General features: G+C 36.1%; 1 protein-coding gene across 11 annotated transcripts in view; it reads left to right on the top strand.

Moving 5' to 3' along the window:
* tenm4 (teneurin transmembrane protein 4) overlaps nt 1–20,613 on the top strand; it is a 183,830-nt gene that overhangs the window by 133,855 nt on the left and 29,362 nt on the right. For 7 of the 11 annotated variants that reach the window (XM_015388539.1, XM_015388541.1, XM_015388544.1 and 4 more), the window contains 5 exons: nt 576–825; nt 1,217–1,237; nt 9,647–9,879; nt 10,388–10,542; nt 15,908–16,785. In XM_015388539.1, the coding sequence (XP_015244025.1) occupies nt 576–825; nt 1,217–1,237; nt 9,647–9,879; nt 10,388–10,542; nt 15,908–16,785 (1,537 nt within the window). The remainder of the gene's footprint in view (nt 1–575; nt 826–1,216; nt 1,238–9,646; nt 9,880–10,387; nt 10,543–15,907; nt 16,786–20,613) is intronic. The other 4 variants (XM_015388540.1, XM_015388542.1, XM_015388546.1 and 1 more) reach the window with 1 other exon arrangement.

The raw sequence follows: 20,613 nt of genomic DNA on the forward strand, positions 1-20,613 counted from the left end.
TCCTTGCTGCATCATTGGCCAAATATCTTACTCCACAGAGGTATATTTAGAAAGTATTAATTTGTTTAAGGTGTCAAATCAGGTCAGTGTCTAAAACATACAGTATATATATATATATATATATATATATACACAAATATCTGACTTTTATGTAGAATTGGCAATAGAAAAGTCATCACTGACAGAAAGCCATCAGAATTGAAAAGTTTTCTACAAGGACACAGTACAGAGGACACAGAAAACATAGAACCACATGCCAGGACTGCATGTACAAGTCGACTAAAACTGCACCTGACAGCACCTAAAATGTGGAAAAAATTGAAATCCAATCTGGATTAGCTTGGTATATTTTGTATAAAAAAATTAAAAGTGAAAGTATTGAGTCAGAATGTTTGAATGCAATTGCAAATAGTATTACCTTTGGTGAAAGTCAAAGTACTGTGAGCTTAATTCAAAATCTGAATGCATCTGATGACCATGCAACTGAACTTATTTCTCTTGTATGCAAAATATACCTTAAGAGAATGAGAATGCTAAGCTAAGGCCACCCATGTCTGTCCTGTGCTCTTCATCAGGTATTCTTCACATGGGCAATGGAGAAAATGTCTTCATCTCCCAGCAGCCACCTGTAATCGGCAGCGTGATGGGAAACGGGCGCAGGCGCAGCATCTCCTGCCCCAGCTGTAATGGCCTTGCTGATGGAAACAAACTCCTGGCCCCCGTGGCTCTGGCTTGCGGCTCGGATGGAAGCCTGTACGTGGGCGACTTCAACTATGTGAGGAGGATTTTCACCACAGGAAACGTCACCAGTGTCCTGGAGCTTAGGTAACTGAGGAGCAGCCTACTAACACCCACTCAGGACTATGAGCAGCTCAAATGGTCTTACACACTAGCTATAAACTACAGAGTGCAATTGAGATAGACATAAATGCCCTAAAGGCAGAGGATTGATGGTCTACCTCTTTTATTCACCTGCATCAGCTGGAGTACGCTCTTCATAGGACCTAAAAAGGATGTATTGAGACTTTAACAGAAGGTGTCCTTGAAACAGTCTAATATGTTCACAAAGAGGTTTTTGAAGATAAAAATTGTTACAATCAATCTTTTCTTCTGCTTAATTCCACTAACTTCTATTAAATTCTTCCACTAACAGCTCACCTTTTGCTCTCTTTTCTTTTCCTCTCTAATTCTTCCTGCTTTCCATTAACGTTCAAAGAAATAAAGACTTCAGGCACAGGTAAGCCTCATATATAAATGTACCGTTTCCCTGCTTATTTGTTTCCATCTGAATAGTTTGTTTTTGTTGATGTGAACATTTAAGGGCAAACTAAGTCTGGATGCAGTTAAACATGCTTCATGTTCTACATTTCCATTTTTAACATAGCTGCTGGTTTAATCTTGTAGTCATATATATCAAATATGGGTCTAAAATTTATGTTATCCCTACAGTATATCTTCTTAATATAGCAATGCAACTCCAATTTAATGGTGCACATGTTGCAAATGTACAAACATAGGTAGAAATAAACAGATCATTTTAAGTCTTGAAGGATTTTAAACAGTTATTGAAAAAAAAACGGAATCCTCTGAATACTTATTTCCATAAATAATGAAAGCAATCGGATCTTTACCAGGTGCTCCCATTATTCAAATTTAATTGTCTAATTTTCCACCTTAAGCTCAAGTAGCTCCAGAGAAATTGTGACTAGTTTTATTAAAGCAATTTTGACAGCGATGGTTTTAGGCATGCATGTGTGGATTAAAGCAGTGCCCAGAGAAGAGGCAAATCAAACAATAATTTGTATATCTATGGTAAAAAAAAAAATATTCTCAAATAAAAGACATTTACGGCAGCAGAAAACAAAAGAAAAAAAAGACTCAGATCTGACCCATTTAGTAAATCACCATTTTAGACTTAGAATGCTGACATTCAAATTGAGGAGAGTAAAATTTTAAAAACTTTAATAGTATGCTTGAGAAGTAGAAAAACAACAGAAAATCCGAATGGGTCAAAAGCCTAATGGAAGAAGGTCATTTGGCAAATAAGACAACTTTGTTGTGTTAATGTCATCATTTCATTATGCAGAAAAAAACAAAGCAAAGAACGATCTTGTTTGCCTACAACCAAACACAGCAAATAGGAACAAACAGCTTCGACACAATTTCAGGCAGAGCAGTGGTGGTTGCAATGCTTATGGTTTTTCATTTATTGCATGACTTATTGTGTGGTTCCAGCAGGTTATTAGTAACATTTTAACAGCATGCTGCGTTACCTACAGTAATGTAACTGTTTTAATGAAAAAAATGGGAAATTAGATCTTTAAAGAAATGAGGAACCTTACTATGCAGGGATATCTATATTGAAAATTACAGTTATTTTGGTAAGTCTTATCATCATCATTGTCATAATCATCTTCATCATCATCATGGAACTAAAGACCACAAAATAAACCGTAAACTAAGCACACAGAGGAAAAGAAAAACTGCACATGATGACTTCTGTTGAATTGTGGGGTGTGTCGAGTTTTTCACATGCAGTTTTTTTCCCCATTTTAGCTTCATCTTAATTTGATTGATTACAGTGTGGGATCAGTGTTTGGCAACAGTGTTTTTATTCTAGACACCAGGCTAAATCCGAAATATGAATATCTGGTGAAAACCAGATGATATCTTACTTATAAAACTATGGAAATAAATTGACTCTAATTAAATGAGATGATTAAAGATGAATAGTTTCTAAGTTCTGAAATAAAAAAGCTTCATTTTAATTCTGGCAGTAGAAATTTGGGGAATCTCAGTCTTCCTTCTTCAGGTGGCGTTTCTTAGCAGTGGTCTTAGTAAAGAACATATTGTTGCCCATTCATTTGTTTGTTTATCTGTTTGTTTATTGTGGATCCCAATTAGTTGCAGCTTAATACAGTTGCTATTCTTTCAGGGAGCAAAAAAAGAATTAAAGAAAATGAATTACAGTGTAAATTGCATAGAAATAAAAAATGATAATTTTCTATTGTTAAATAAGAAACCTTTTATGTCTTACAGGCATTGTTTTCCATATTTTGTAAACTAATGGTGAGATAATAAGATAATTATTTAGATAAATAGCTATATCTTTAAGTTGGGGTATAGATTTTTAATCTTATTCTAAAAAAAGGTACAATTAAAATTCTTTTTCAACAAATTCTTTTATACAATTCCACTTTCTCTTTTGATCATTTTCACCAGCATTTACTTTATTCTCTTTATATGTTATTTGTTCATTTATATTTCATCTTGTGATGAACTTTTCACATTTACTATATAATTTCCGATAACTCCTAATTTCATGTATTCTTTAATCTCCCTGTCTAACCATGGCATGGTAGTGTTTCTGATCATAAACATCTGTACCAGGGCCATTGTTCACCACAGACAATATTAGAAAAGGCCCCAAAAACATAGTGAGGATTAATTTTAGTAAGAATTGAAGACTGACACTTATTTAAAACATTTTTAATGAATCTTGATTAAACCTCTCATATAATCTTTGCTCTTGATTTCACAACTTTTCCATTCCTAACAGTAATAACTAAATAATGATCACTGCACGGATAGTAAATACACTTGAGCTTAGCTCAGGTTTTTTTGTAAAAACATGATCAATGCAGATTGCCTTGAGGAACCTGTGTTTTTTCAGCATGTTCTTGTAGGTTTATTGACTAATTGAGTAAAGTTATAGGCAGTAGAGATAGCTAACCACTCCTTTATTAAAGAACAATTCTGTTCTAGTCAATCTATATTCAAATCAACATTTAATATGTATTAAAGCCCATTGTATGATTGCAGTCTAACACTTCATGGATACAGCCTAGATAAGAACTACTTACACCAGGTGGTTTATAAAAGCAACAGATTAATACTTGCTCTAACTGTGTTGATATTGCAACAAAAATATTACAAATTTCATTTTTTATTAGATATGGTATATGGTATATAATCTAACAGGCCACTCCACCGGCAAATGTATTCCTGTTTCTCATCTATATATATTTATCTTTAGTGCTATTACAAAGCAGAATATCTGAAATGTCATTTAATTTGTTCCTTATACTATCAATATTATTCTGTAATACTCTTAATCCTTTCTTTGGCAGTGTAAAGCCTAGTTTGCTTAACATCAAACAGCTGTCCCTAGACCTGCACAGTATCTCTGTGCCAACCTTAAAAGATGCTTCTTAATCATAACATTAATTTCTCTGGTTTTGTTGAGAGAAATAAGTTACAAATGGAGACCATAACGGTTTGAAAACCTGCAGGAAGTAAACGAACAAGAAAAACAACAAAGCACAGTATTTTTGGAACAATGACCTTTGGGAGGATGAGACCAAACAAGAGACATTTCCTCTTGTTTGCTAAAAACCAGACACTATATATATTGGTACTAACACCTCTTACCAGTTGTTGAGCCTGGAGGTGGTGGTGGGATGATAATATTAGATTCTTTGCAGCTCTTGGGCTGGTGAATTTTGCTGCCATTGGGCTTTTTGCACACAGCCTAATTGTTTATAGTCAAATGAGGGTATCTGTCCACCAGCTGGCGATCATCCACAATTGATTCCTGCAAACCGTGGAGCAGCTTTGTAATGCATGTTACAAAATAAAAAATAAAAATTCCCCCACAGCCATGTGACATACTAAATAAACAGAAGCAATAATTTCAACTTTCTTTTAACCCAAAAGAACAGTTTGGGATCTGCAGGGTGTCTTTTTTTGAAAATATTTTCTCATACCTTGAGGCATACTTTGATTTTGCTCTTCCTGCAGATCCCTCTAATAGAATAACTATTGGTACAGATTTTATCAGTTGCTTAAGATACAGAGAACTCATTTTTCAGGCAGGAGGCAACAAGGGAAATCTCAGTGTGACCTCTTCAGAAGCTGTGTCTGAGGTGAAGGGCTATTGATTGGTTTTCTGTCTAAAGAGCCTCATCTTAGACTATGAGACGCATCGATGAAGGGAGGATGAAAAGCTATGTAACGCTGGTCACCTACTCTTCTTTTAAAGAATAATCACATTAAGAAACCATTGTATTACCTCTCCTGTTTTTTGTCACTTTATTTCTCAAGTTCTTTCTTGCATGGCAATGTTATCTTTCTTTTCCCCATTACCTTATACATCATACATGAGATCTGTCTGCAAGAGTGCCGCTAAAGAGACATCAAACCCTAGTCCCTTTATGTACCAGCATATGCATATTAAAGAGGAAATTTACCAAGGAAAAGCACAGCAATTGTCGATGTGAAACGGGTAAATGCCTCCTGTTCTTGTGTTAGCTGACGATAGGAGTGGGAGGTGGGTGATCTAACGGCAATGTTCATTGACCCCCTGCTAAGGATGCCCCATCCTCTCTGACCAATTCCGCGACAGCATGCAGCAAAATCCAATTATCTTCTACAAACTCGATGTTGTCAGTGAATATAGATGGCCTATATGTCCACAGCTCAAGGTCAGCAGTAATGCCTAGAAGTTTCAAACACACGGTGGGGGACAGCATTTTTTTTTTACATGCAACTAGGAGCTGATAAGGTATCTGCTGATTGCATATGGAAGGTAGACCACAAATCTGAAAGCACACGTTGTGATTTTCTACTGACCTAGATCACTGCGACAAAACATTGTACAGGTGCATTTTAAGAAACTAGAATATTATTAAAAACTTGGCCACATAATCAGGGGAAAGACAGCAGAAGGTCCTGGACAGCTATTATAAATGGTTAACCTTGGAAAAATTAATTGCTTAAGAAGCTAAAAGTTAAAAGAGTATTCAGTCAAAGTTAATTTAATGAAAGGTTAGTGAGGTACATTCTGCAAGTTTTATCTTGATAATCTTTAGTATTTGTGACAATAACCTAAAAATTATTATGTGAAGTATTATAGTAATTTATTGCTCATATTGACATACATTACTGCCCTAAAATAAAAGGTATCCATTGATAGTTAGGTTGCTTCTGTATACCAGCTTATATATTAAGGAGTTGTACATTTAAGCACACAATATTTTCATGATTGATGCTATATTGAACCAACAGCAGAGAAAAAGAAAGAAAGGATTACAAACATAATAAATTAGTTTATAAAAGACAAGCAACTCAATAATTGCCCAACCCTGCCCTTGTACAGAGGCCAAGACTTCAGAAGGTTAATGACTAAAACGCTGACTTTTCACATAATTTAACCAAGAATAGAAAATGGATAGTAGACTAAAAAGGTGCACCACCCAAAGAAATAAGTAGGACAGAATATATATAAAATGTTTAATCATGTTTTACGGTGTTTAATGTGATAACTTGAAATGAATGATTAAAAAGTACAGAAATAAATATGTCCTTTTATGCAATGCATCTAACAGAGTAAAAGCCTTAAAATGTTTTTTAAAACATCAATCAAATCCAATATATGATGTTTTTGTGCATCTCTAATGTAACAGAGATTAACTTTAATGATAGTAGTGGTAATGGTGTTATATTTAAAATTCACTCTAACCTTTTTTTTTTTGTTCAGCAAAACAGTTTTGAGGCAAAGTTAAAAAAAATTACAACATATCAAATATATGCAAACTTTAAAAAATCTATTATTGTTGGCCTATTTTTATATAAGGTATTAAAAAAAACATTCATATTTTACAAAAGGACAAGGAATTTTTTTATCATGTAGCTGTTACCTTGCAGGAAAGATGAACACTCGTGAGATCTGTGATTTCACAAACCAAAAGATGCATTAGCTGCGATACAGATATGTTTCGAACTAATGAAATGCAGCGTAGCGTATGACATCAAACAAAACAAAGGCTGTGCTGGTTTTAGCTGGAATACACTCCATTTCTTTTTTGCAATACCCTCTATTTTTTTCTAAAAATTAGCAAAGGGAAGCTATTTGTGCCTTTGTGGATTTGAAGCATGCTTGCACGTTTCTCCGGACCTGATTTGATAAGAGTGATTTCTCAGTTTTAACACCAGTAGTTGTGAAACAAAGAATGCAGGCTCAGACTGGGACAATTTTCAGCCCTGGCATTTTTCTATCTTCATGCTACTGCTGCTATGATTGACTAAAACCTGGACATGCGAGGCAGATGATACTCAATCTGGCATACACCTGGTTAATATTTCCCACCCCTATCTGGTGATTTCCTCATTTTCAGAGAAACTGGTTGGGTTTTACTTAGCTTTGAGATATAATTACCTCAGAAATAGAAAATAGATATGCAAAAAAAAAAATCCTTATTTTTGTATTAAATCTGTTTCAGTTTTTTTTTTAATTAGACATCTGAAGTCAATGAACCTATCAATGATTTTCTTATCAATTGTTATCCACCTACTGTATATCAGAGTTGTATTGTAAACCTACCAATGAGTTAGTTGGGTCACTGGCCGAGTTTTGACATATCCGCCTGAGGTTTTCTGTCATCACTGATACACTGAAGGTCAATTGTCATTTAATATTATGTAGCCAAGACGACAATTGCTCAGACCCGCTTGCTTTCCCTCTTGTATTTTAGAAACATAGGCTGGTGATGCTGTCATTCTGCCCCAAAAGAACCCTCAAGGTTGAACCTGAAATACTGTCTTAATCCACTTTGAATGATGCCATGATGACAGGCCTCTTCACAAAGCTTATCTGCTCTGGCAGAATTGTGTCATACATTGACATTGATAACTGTGGACGTACTTAATGTTGCAGCAACCGTTGCCTTACCGAAGTAAATGTAAAAAAAACATTTTATAAAGCTATAATCAATATTCCTACAGGCAAATGTTTTTAGTTTACAGTAATTGAGGTATTCCTAAAAAAGAAAAAGAAAAACTTACAGCAGAACGCATTTTTGCAACACATTCCATTTGCTCTTGTCTACAAAAACATTTTAATTTCAGGAGATGTGTACATGATAAAAAAAACCGACATTAAGAAGTACTTTAAGTGCTGCCAAATTTAGTGGTTTAGTGTTATTGTATGTTGAAAAATATTTATTTACAGTTTAAGTGCACTGAAATTTAACTTTTTGATTACATCCTTGTGTGTAAAAAGACATTAGCAATATTAAAAATAGACCCTTTTCCTAGTAGCCGTTGGCCAAAAGGCTGAATAAGAATTTTTTAAGAAAGAGTTTTTTTCTGACATTGAGAACGAGATGACAAAGGAGTTAAGACTAAGGTTTAGGCTTTTTTTTTTAACTACAGACATTTTTAGTCCAATTATTTTTCTTGCAATATTAAACTAAAGTTTTTGGAACCGTTGTAAAATGCAACATAAGGGAACTTTTTGAACAAAAAATCTGTTGAAACAAATGATAAATTTGTGGAGACAACATGCCCTTTGTCACATACAGAAGAGGATGTGGGTCTGTTTGTGTTTCAAGGTGCATCTTTTGAGCACCGGAGAAAGAAAATTGTTTCCTTTTGTCTTTTGAATGGATAATGACGTGTCGTCATGTTTCACCAGACAAAAAAAAAGGGTCACCTTTAATGTTCTCTCCTGAACCTAGACCTTAATCCAATTGAAAACCTGCATGCTGAAGTGAAGATAGTTTTAAAAAGGATAAAGGACTTTGGATGACCTAGAGAAATCTGAATTTATTTCAAGGTTTTTTACACATCTTTATCTGGGGGGGAAATAGATATGGCATGAGAGGAACGTATTATAAGTTAGAAAAATATCCATCGATTTTTCTGCAAACGCTTGCATCTATCATTGAATGCAGAAGATTTAACAATAAAATAGTCCTATCTGTCACTTCATTTGTCCTTGTATGGATTCATAAATAGTTCTGCTTTACCATCTTTTTCTTCGCCATCTATCTTCATTTGAAGAAACCAGCAGATTTTATGTTTCTTGGCTGTCTTTGGCTCTATTGTCTCTATGTCAATTTGGGAAATCTCACCGAGCTATAAAGGATTACTTTGTTGATTTGGCTGGGAATTGTAAAGGATATGTGTCTGTGCAAGGATATCTTCTTTATTGGATCCCTAATGTGTTTGGATTTCTGTTTCAGTATTTTTATTTTATTACTAATAAAAAGGGGGGAAAAAGTAGACATACACAGAATGCATATTTGTAACAGTAACCATGCTGCTGCTCTGTGATGACTGTGTTCCTTTTGTTATTTCCAGTTAATATAACAGGAATGTCCTGTCACTTTGGGGTATTAATTAGTATTTCTTTCAATGAAACCGCTGATCCTAGAAGACTGAAACCCATTCAGACATTTCTTGTCTCTATGTTCTAAATTATGCTTAAAATGTGTAATTGTTCCATTTGAAAAAAAAAGTCAAATTTTTTTTTTTTTCTTCTGTTCGGAGAGTGTTTGGACATTTTTTATTAAGTAACATTTCTGTTGCCCAATTTGCAAACAGGGTTTCTAACTACAACATTTATAATGTAAATTAATTTACTATTCACCATTATACCATCCTTAATTTTATTTCACATTGTCATGTTTAATCCTATTGTTTTTTACCCTTTTCATGTCATTATAAAGCGTTATGGTGCCCAGTCTAATCTGTAAATAGCTTTATAATCCATTTTAATTGTTTTACACAATATTTTCTATTGAAAGCCATGTTGTTGGTTTAAGCTATATTAAGTCATCTCTTCTTCTTCCTTTCCTTTCCTCAGCAACAGCCCTGCTCAGAAGTACTACCTGGCCTCCAGTCCTGTGAATGGCGCAGTGTACCTGTCTGATACAGGCAGCAGGAAGGTGTTCAGGGTCAAATCTTTGACTGTTGTTAATAACGTTGCTAAGAACCTGGAGCTGGTTGCTGGCACCGGTGACCAGTGTCTGCCATATGATGATGCTCGCTGTGGGGATGGAGGAAAAGCTATTGAAGCCACTCTCACCAATCCTAGAGGTAACTGTTGGCTGTTTTCCTTCCTTCCTTCCTTACTTCCTTCCTTCCTTCCTTGTGTCATCAAATATTACATTAAAAGCAGTATTGAAACAGATTTTGAATCATTTTTTTATCTAAAAATGTCATATTCTATAGGATAACTTGGATAAACTAGACAAAATAGATATACTCATATATTCTATGATGTTGATCATCACATCAATTACTCTACTGTATGTAACCTCTCCTTTTTGGCTGATTGACTCTGCTCTGCTACATGTTAAGTTATTATTTAATCAATACATAAATTAATCATCATCTTTTCACGGGGTTCTGTTGTTCTCCATTACTGATCACAAAATCAATCCCTCCATCACTTTTCATTGCTGTAATTAGCATTCTACATTATTACAGCTGATAGTCCTTAATTGTCATGTAGTAGTGCTCTATCTTCACATTAGGTGCAGATAAGAAAGATGAGGCAGATGGATATGTTCTCCTGTTCTTACTCTATGGCCGTCATCTGCAGGTATTACAGTGGATAAGTATGGGGTAATCTTCTTTGTGGATGGAACCATGATTCGTAGGATTGATCAGAATGGTATCATCTCTACTCTTCTGGGTTACAATGACTTAACCTCCGCTCGACCTCTCAGCTGCGATGCTGTTATGGACATCTCTCAGGTATGTCCTCTCTCTTTATTGTGCTTTCTGCTGGGTTTTAAATTAACATCCTGCTGATATTGAAATTAGTATAAACAGACACACAGGCACTGTCAGCTTTGTATGTAAAAAATATAGATTGCATTCAATTCATCTGAGTTGCTGTATTGTCTTCAATCAAAATGTTTAATCTGAAGAAATGATCTGAATTATTCACCATTGAAGGAGGGTGGTGGGGAGGTTTATTCAAAGACAGTTTAGACTAACCTTGCAGTAGCTAGATTGATGTGTGTAGAACTGAGTTGAGTTCTATGTTACAAATTTGGGATGGCTGCCATTCAGTCTGTTTGTGAAAAGGAGGGACGTGTAGTACAATACTTCGAGCTGATTGGTTGACATGCAAGCTAGTACACATCTTCCAAAATACGCTTTCAGCCAATCGTAGCTGCGAATTGTGACGTTTCGTAAGCTGATAAATGTAACTTTTTCCAAATCCTGTCGGAAGAAATGCACAGACATCTATCCCATCTACAAGTTCTTCTCTTTGCTCCTTCTTAAATGAGAAATTGTTGCCATTTTAGCTAAAACCAAGTAAATTGCTGCATCGACAGGTGAGTCCTCCAGTGTAGCCATGTTTGTAATGCCCCGGCAAGGCCCTTCTGACTGTCCTTATTCCTACAAGCTGCCTTAAAAAACACTTCTGGCATGTTATTGGTCCGACCCGCTGGTTGTTACGAGATGACTTAAGACGTATGACTTAAGACGTATTAGCGGGAGTCTTTCAAGATAGATTTCTTGTAAGACTGAAAACTCAGATCTCGCGACAATCCAGCTTGCAGTGCAAGGTTAAGTTTAGACAGGAGTTATGAAAACTATCTGCGAATAAATTACCTAATTACCTTTTCTGTGACCTCAATAGTAATCCTGCAGTAATCTAAACAACAAATTAAACTTTTTAGATTAAGTTAAATGGACCAAAGAGAAACAACAGACATTAAATTATGTCTGCAGCATTTTTAAAGGGTAGCTATAGAATATAATGAAAGTTAAATAAAAATAGATGATTATTTTACTCAAATGGAACCAAATTGTGGTAGTTCAGTTAATCAGAGAACACAAACACCCAAACCACAGGGAGCACTGTGCTCCTGGTTCTACTCTGCTACCTACACTTCTAAAAGGATTGCATGCATTGGCTGTTGTTGCATATTGTTGACTATAGCTAGCAAACAGGAGCTGTGGGGTGTCAGATGAAAGTGGAAAGAAGCTTTTACTGTTTATAGGATTTTATGCACTCAGTGCAGGAAGCTCAGCCTCCAGCTGTCCATTTCCAGACCACTACCCTGGGGGAGAATTCTATCCCTCCCACCACTTGTGCCTTACCTATCCCTGCTTCCTTACCTTTTCCACTTACATTCACCTATAGAATCTCACCATTGCTGCTGCGGGGACACATGCAGGCTGGGTGCAGCTCGACAATGATGACAAATCACACAAGCACTGCCGGAGACACTCAGACAGTAAAAAGCATCCATTAAAAATTCATCCAGAGCTCACAGGCTCCTACTTCAAACACTCCCTGAACCCTTGCTTAGAAGTGGTTTCTCTGGAGAAGGCTCGTGGCAGTGGTCATTATTTTTGTTGTGTACCACACCTGATTTAGCCAAGAAATACTGTCAAATTTCGTGCCTCTCTGATGAGTTTATTGTTACTTCTCTGAAGCATCTCTCCTCTGAGGAAACTGCAGGAAACTCTTTCTTATTTAATCTCTAAAATCTTTTTTCCTTGTCCTGAACTTTTTAACTTTATTGCAAAACAACAAGCTTTGTAACTTTTTTTGAATCTTTCTTTTTTTGTTTACAACATTCACACAGGTTTTTAGTGATTTTCAATTCAAAAGCACCACATATTTAAATTATTCTAGGATTTTCACAGTTTGTAATAAACCAACCCATAAAAATGAAATTGTAATAGAACTGAGAGATCTACACATTTCAGCTACACATGTTGCCCTTTCTGGCCATTTTGGTCTGGTAATTGAAATAAATATCCTGGAATCATTTGGAAAAAAAAACAGCACAAAAGTTGGTGCGAAACACAGCATAAATCATAACACTGCTACAATATTCTCCAAGGTTTTTTCACCATCACCCAGTCTGGCAACAGCTTTTTGTCCCAAGTGTAGAAAAACTGAACACCTGTTGAGAACAAACAAAGCTTCAGGTTCACCATGACGTGTATAAAAAAGAAACACTTTATATCTTTAATAACAAGTTAAAAAGAACAAGGAAGTTATATTTTTCTTATACAATGGATAAAATTTGTTACAATATATTCATTTTATTTACTGTTATTGTCACGGTAACAATGTCTAAACCTTTATCAAACAAGCCTTTACAGATTTTTTAAAGGCATATTTCGGAGAAAGAGACAAGACATGACTTTTCTGATTACCTGGTGATCATAGCAGCATCTAGATAAATTGAACAGACTAACAGACAACCAGACCCTTGGAAGGCTCTAAAAACCTTAGTGATGAAACCTCAGAAACCACATTTTGACACATCAACAATATGTAATTGAATCCAATGTCCAAAGTCATATTTCAGACAAAAATCATAAAAAGAGCTATTTATGATCAAACATACACTTTCATGATAAAAAATTGTCTTCAGGCTTTAGACTACACTACAGCACAGAAGCTGCAATGAAACAAACTGTAATATTACTGTACGGTAAAAAAAAACATGAATGAAGCAGTTGGAGCACATCCAATAGAGTGCTGCTCTTTTCTAACCAACGGCAGAATAAAAAACAAGAAAAAAAAACGATAATTTCATACCTCTTCTTAAATCACTAAACTGGCTCCCTCTATAACAAATAATAGATTTTCTAAATTCCTTTAAAGTACAACATGGCTTTGGGTCCAAATATGTTTCTGACTAGTTTCTCAGGTTATGACGAATGCAGACCCCAAAGGTCTTCCTAGATCTCTTTACTACTTATTGACAGGGACAAAGTATAGAGTTCACTTTCTGTGACAAAAACCTTTAATCTACAGCATTTTTTAAATCAAAGTATTTAATTATTACAATATTTCTGCATCTTTGCTGTTATATAATCTTTTTTAAATATAGTTTTTTTCTGTCTTTTCTTTGATATTCTATAAAATATTTTAGATCACCTTTGCTATAAATGGTGCAATTTTAATAAACTAGCCTTGCTTTTGCAAGCTCAGAAAAGTTTAGTAGCTTTCTTTAGTTGACTGGTTGAGTGGAACAACAGGAGGTGCAGAAGTAGTGCATGAAAAAAGTTCTAGAAAACTTTGGAATGACTTGATGAAAGACCATACCAGCGTTGAAGCTGTGATTTTTTAAAATATTTTTATACTTTGATGGTTGTAACCACTCTGTGCCGATTCTGTCTTAGCAGCTTTAAAGAGCTTTATAAAGAAACTTTGATACTAATTTTTAAATTGAGAATGTAAAAAAGGGGAAATCTTGTTGTGTTAGCACTAGTCTTGGATTTTCTCCCTCCCCTTATGAGAGTGTTTTGGTTTTTTTCCCCTTTCAGGACGGATGCTGGCAATAGGCCTATCAGGCAGGCAATGCTGACAGCTGCCCCACTGTATAAAGTGCAGGGTATGATCGGGTTACAGCATGTGGGACAGCAGCTCAGGAAATATCCCCTAATCAGTCAGAGTGGCGTGAAAACCTCCTTACAGGCAGGTCCCCTGAGCTACTCCACACTCAGGCTCATAAAATATTTAACCAGCAGTGTTGACAAGAAATAGGTTTTAAGAAATTGAAAGTCTTTCCCCCTTCATTACCCAAGTAAATGCAGTTTTTGCTCCCTGGAAACTGTCATGTATCCTCTGTCAGTCACCTGTTTGTTGTATGCAAACTGTTCTACTGTTTAAAGCTGCACCATTCTTGTGAAAGGCGACAGGAGCTTTATGAGATATGAATCTTTAGTGATGCTTGAATTTATCTTTCTTTCCACTCGGACTCAGTGTCCTGTCAGTTTCAAATAAATTATTCTGCCAGCATCACTTCGCTATAGTGAAACTGAATTACTGTAGGTGCAAAAAGTAGATATGTGCAAAAGGGCTTGTGTTTAATCCTTAAATCTAATTTTGTCTTTTCAAAAATCATAAACCTACACTTGTGAATTTACTGCTTGTTAACATATTCAGACAGTTGGTAAATTACTACTTTATAGCCTAATTGTATCTTTAGTTTTTTTTTTTTGTATTTTGGTCCATGATTTAATCAGTAGCCTTTCCCTGTGCTACAAGGCTCACAGTGAAATATGACACTCTATATAATGTTTCTTAGAGATCCCAGTGGGACAATAAGGAAGAAGCAGGCCAGTAAATGGGATTAAACCAATCTTTTCAATTTGTTAAAAGCCTGACACATTGTCAGTAGAACAATAACTAATAATATAAAAAGCCAAAAGCAGTGCAGGCTTTTCTGTTAAGAGTGTTCCTGACACTTTTCAAAGAGTAGCAATAATGATATGGAGGATAGCAGAATTATTCTGACCCTTTAAATTCTCAAATGTTGTAAAATCATAACTACAAAATGCATTGCATTTTTTTTAGGATTTTCTGTGATGGATTTTGAGCAAAAATGTTTGATGTACCAAAAAAAAAAAACATTATTATGCTGTAGCTCTTGCTGCATGTTTAGGTTGTTATCAAACACTGTTTGTCTTGAATACAACATGCACATGCAAAACAGTTAACACAAACTTCCTTATCCTTGCTAAATCAACAACCTTATAGGATGATTCTGCCACCGCTTTATTTAAATAACAGTGTAGGGACTGTTTTCTGGAGAATCTAATGATATGCAAAGGATAATGCACTCTACTTTGTTGGTTTATCATTAAAATGTTTAGATAAAACATGTTATAGTTGTAAGGTTTCAGAACAGAGGACCCAGAATCCAGGCAAGGCAGACAGTGGAATAACTTCAAACGCTTATTTGAACTTTGGATCCGTTGTTATCAGTGTCTGGAGCATCTATACCAGGAATGTGGTAATGGAGAACTCTCAACATCAAAGGCACAAGAATAATCTGGCACTGTTAGCTTGGACCAAGGAGTTTAAATAGAAGCAGGAGCAGGTGGAAAAAGGGCAGAACTGGACAGGTGAATGAAATGAGCAATCAAGCCAGCCATCAGCACCAAGATCATGACAATAGTTGGATATAAAAAGCACTGTGACTACAGAACTTCAGGGTGTTTGAGTGCTTTTAAAAAGCAGTCAGGTTTAAGAGAAAGCAAAGTATTCAGATGTCTCATTTTTGTATTTCTTCTGTGAAATACTTCTGATCTTTTTTTTTGTAACTAGAAGCTAATTTGTATCTTTTCCCTCTAGGTGCGCCTTGAGTGGCCTACAGACCTGGCAGTAAGCCCCATGGACAACTCCCTGTATGTTCTTGACAACAACGTTGTTCTCCAGGTCTCAGAAAATCATCAGGTCCGTATTGTAGCAGGTCGTCCCATGCACTGCCAAGTTCCTGGCATCGATCACTTTCTTATGAGTAAGGTGGCCATTCATGCAACTCTGGAGTCAGCAAACGCCCTGGCTGTATCCCACAATGGGGTTCTGTACATCGCAGAGTCAGATGAAAAGAAAATAAACCGAGTACGGCAGGTGTCCACCAACGGAGAGATCTCCTTGGTTGCAGGGGCACCAAGTGGCTGCGACTGCAAGAATGACGTCAACTGTGATTGCTACTCTGGAGATGGAGGCTATGCCAAGGATGCTAAGCTGAATGCACCCTCTTCCCTGGCAGTGTGTCCAGATGGAGAGCTTTATATTGCAGATCTTGGAAACATTCGCATCCGCTATGTGCGGAAAAACAAACCCTATCTTAATCCCCTCAGTATGTATGAGGTATCCTCTCCAATTAATGATGAACTCTATCTGTTTGATTCCAACGGTAGCCACATTTTCACACAAAGTCTGACAACAGGAGACCACCTCTACAATCTGACCTACACAGGAACAGGAGATATAAGTGGCATCACTGATAAAAACAAGAACACAGTGACCATCCGACGAGACACTACAGGAATGCCCCTGTGGCTAATGGTCCCTGATGGACAGACCTTTTGGTTCACCATCGGTACCAACAACGCCCTGAAAACTGTTGCTGCACAGGGCCAAGAACTTGCTGTAATGACCTACCATGGGAGCTCAGGACTTCTTGCTTCGAAGACAAATGAAAACGGATGGACAACTTTCTTTGAGTAAGTAATATTAAGAATTATTTCCTGAATAATGTCTGCAGTGCCTCAACGAGTAATAATGAGATGTAGGTCCAAGCCTCTTGACATTCTGTCTATATAACAGTTTCATGGTAAGACTTAAAGCGGATGTCAAGGCTGAAAAATAAGTAAAGATTTTATATGTATGTCATCCTTGTGCTTCAAGCATTTAACAGATATAAAATGGTTTAAACGTTGTTTATCAGAGTTCTTATTATCAGTAATTGATATCTGGAACCAGTATTAGTTGGGGTTACAAGCTTCTTTCAATGTCTTTTTTTTAGGACTCAATAGTTTAGGGATTTTTATTTTGTTTTTTGGAATGCACACAAAAATAAATGTGTGTAGAAGACTCAGAATGACAATTATTTGCACTTTCAGTCTTACTTTAGTTACTAAATAGATGAGATAGTGATTTGCCAAGAGATTTGAGCCTGAGAAGTTGAGTCTAGGTTTAATCTTCATTTTTTCTCTAAAGTATAACTGACAATTACATACTCAAGACCTCATTTATGATGAAAAGTTGTGCATTTGTTTCATGTTTTAGTAAGATACTGATGTTGAGAAACATGTACATAGAAAATATATATTTTTTGTTTTTGGAATAAGAACTGCCCTCTTATGGCTGCATGTCGAGTCTGTGAAAACGCAAAACCTGCGAAAGTATGAGTGTAATCCTATTTGCTGTTATCATACTAAATAGGATTACTGAGTGATATGTTACTCATCTGCTCCTGTCCTCGCAGTGACAGACTGCAGACCCTCCATTGTTGGATACAGAAGGAATAGAGATGCATCTGCTGTGGAGAAAAATTTAACCCTTTGGGATGTGAATGCTCATTAAAACAGTCCAGATAGCCAGAGGTGTACCACACACGGAGTGGGAACAATTGAAAACCAACCCACACTCGTCGACATATGAGCGTAGGATTCTATGTTCTGGTGACTTGTGAGCAGCCTGTCCCTTATCCTAGTGCGGTGTACCAAACAAGGAGACTGTGTTAACAGGATGCCATTCCTAAACATGTGATTAAGCAGCTTTGCTATTCAGACATCTGTCACACCTCGCTAGTTGAATATAACTCTGACACATAATCAGACGCTCGGTTTAACATGCACACATATTTATCACCTGTGTTTGATTCGAATGTCATCTGAGATGCTTAGGAAAAAAAGTGGAACGCAGTAATGCACCCATATATTTTCATTTCTACTGGTAGAAAGAATAACCTTTGTGTATTTTTTGGCCAGAGGTACTTTGTTTTTTTTTCGGCTTGTGTTTTTTTTTTCTTCTGCAAAACAGCCTTAGTCATTATTAGATATTAGTCCTTACCATTACTTATATGTAAGAAACTGCAGGCTAATGGAGCAACAGTTGCACATAAGATATTATTAAAGATGGATTCAGGATAGTAATTTCTTTTAAGTCTGTATATACACAAAGGATAAGTGCAGCACTTGACATTATTTTAATGTAATAACAGCTTAAGTGATGATTTATTCAAAGAAAAAAGTCTTTAGTAAGGTCTCTCTTGGTCTTTCAGGTGTCTTTCTCATGTTTCATGGTTACTCTGTAGGGGAAGTGTTAAGTTTTGAGTGGAAAGGACCCAGTCGAGTAGGTTTTCGTTTAAAAATCCTCTAAAATAAAAATAAAAATAATAATTATGCCATCCTCTTCAACAGAGTATTTTTGACAACTTCATTTAAAGTAGACACTTTTACTATATAATGGTAAACTTGAAGCATGTAAATTTAAATAAGCATACTTACAGTTGTCTTTATTCTTAAACATAAAACGTATATTTTATATTTCTGGATTGTTTTTATTTTTCCATGAAAGTTGTTCATTATAGCCTGTTGGAAGCAAAGGAGAGATTCAATTACTCAGTTTCCTGATTCTTCTCTCTCAAGTCAAGCAATAACTGTGTTCTTACCTGCAGGCAAATCAGTTCATCCCTGTTTCATTTAGACCAAATAAAGGGCATTTGTTTTTCCTTGAATAATTAGCGTTGAAGGTCAGAACATCACCTAAGGGTCTGAAGCAGAATTTCCTGCCATCAAATCCATTTATATCCATCCAACGAAATACACAACTAACCATTTACTGTTATTAATAATTATATGCTTATATCCTTTCTGCTATAGATCAAAATAATCTCATTAAGTGTAGACATTGTGTGAGCCTTTGAATTGACTAGGGAACAAAAGACATCTGCTGAATTTATCCTTTGGCGAACCCATTTGCACTGACATTAACTGTATGCACAGACACACTCCTGACCCCATGATAACTGTTTTCCTATAATAAGTGCTAATGCTTAAGGGTAACTATAAATCTATTAAGTCATCTTAAATTGGAAAAGGCATGGAATCAGTTAAATATTAATTCAATTAAAAGAGGATGACACTTTTTGTTTGTCAGTGACACAACTTTTGTAACACTTTTTCAAGCGTTTATAAAGTTTTTTCAATTACGTTGAAGTCTCTATTCTGGGAAATCCTGTTCTGTGCTATATGTTTTTGGCCTTTCCTGCCTCCTCATGCCTGACTAGAATAAATGGGTAATGAACAGGCCTATGCGGTCCTTCAGTCCCTCTGAGGAGGTACCGTATTTTCCAGACGCTACTTTTTCCCACGCTTTGAACCATGCAGCCTATAAGAAGGTGCGGCTTTTCTTTGGATTTTTCCTAAATGCCAGAGGGAGATATAATTTGGAAATAAAAAAATTATTATTATAATTTAGAGCCTCCTCTTTGGTGGGGGACAGCTCAGTAGATATCAGTGGCTTATAGCCCGGTGCGGCTTATATATGTAAGTTTTCATGTTTTTTTTTTAAATGTAGTGGGTGTGGCTTATAGTGAGGTGCTCCCTCTAGGAAAATACGGTAATTCAGTCTTTTGAATTATATATGCTGGAGCAGAGACATGTCGTAATCATGACGAACTGTGTTCCTGAGGACCACATTTGGAATCCCCTGATCTAAAACATTCATTTGTAGCTTTACCTCCATCTTAGAAAGGGACAAGTGAAAGATGAAAGACTTTTTCAGCACAACAAAAGATCATCCCTCATGATCACCTTGAATTAGGCTGCATCCATCTTACCATCAACTCTGACCACCTTCCCCATCCTGAAATAAAAAAAAAAACCCACAGCATTATGCTGCCATCATCATGCTTCATGGAAGACTACAGTCATCACCCATTTCGATTTTTTGTTCCGTTATCTGCAAATTGGACGCAGAGAAAGTTTCACAAGAACCATTGCAATTCTAGGAGAAAAACGATGTTGCTACTGTACCATCATATGGCAGTATTTGTTTTTCCAAAACACTTCGTATTTTAATCATTTTGACTTAAATTCATGACTAAGGAATCATTTGTATATTATATATATATATATATATATGTGTGTGTGTGTGTGCACAGAAAGAGAGAGAGGGGAATACATAATTTTAGCAGCAAGCAGAAAACAAAATAGGGGAATACTGCGTAAAATTGACATTTACTGTGCTGCAGGTGATGCTGACATGAAGTGTCCAGCCCATTGTTTGGCCATAGCGTGAAAGGTCATGCAGCTAGCATGTCAGAAAGAGGTAATCCGATCTGAAAAGACTTATGGCCAACCATGGGGAAACCAGTCCTCTCTTTTTAAGCACCCTGCCCCTGTATGCCCCTCTTGTTCAGAAAAATCAAACTAATGGGCTGCCGAGCCAAAGCAGGCAGGAGCCATTAGCAGCTCAGCTAGCTCGCTCACAGCTTCTAATTGAGACAGAAAGAGTCTGGGTCAGTGATCAAGCCACCACATGCA

This window comes from Cyprinodon variegatus, unplaced genomic scaffold (genome assembly GCF_000732505.1).
Source record: "Cyprinodon variegatus isolate N-32 unplaced genomic scaffold, C_variegatus-1.0 Scaffold427, whole genome shotgun sequence".
NCBI classification, from domain to species: domain Eukaryota; kingdom Metazoa; phylum Chordata; class Actinopteri; order Cyprinodontiformes; family Cyprinodontidae; genus Cyprinodon; species Cyprinodon variegatus.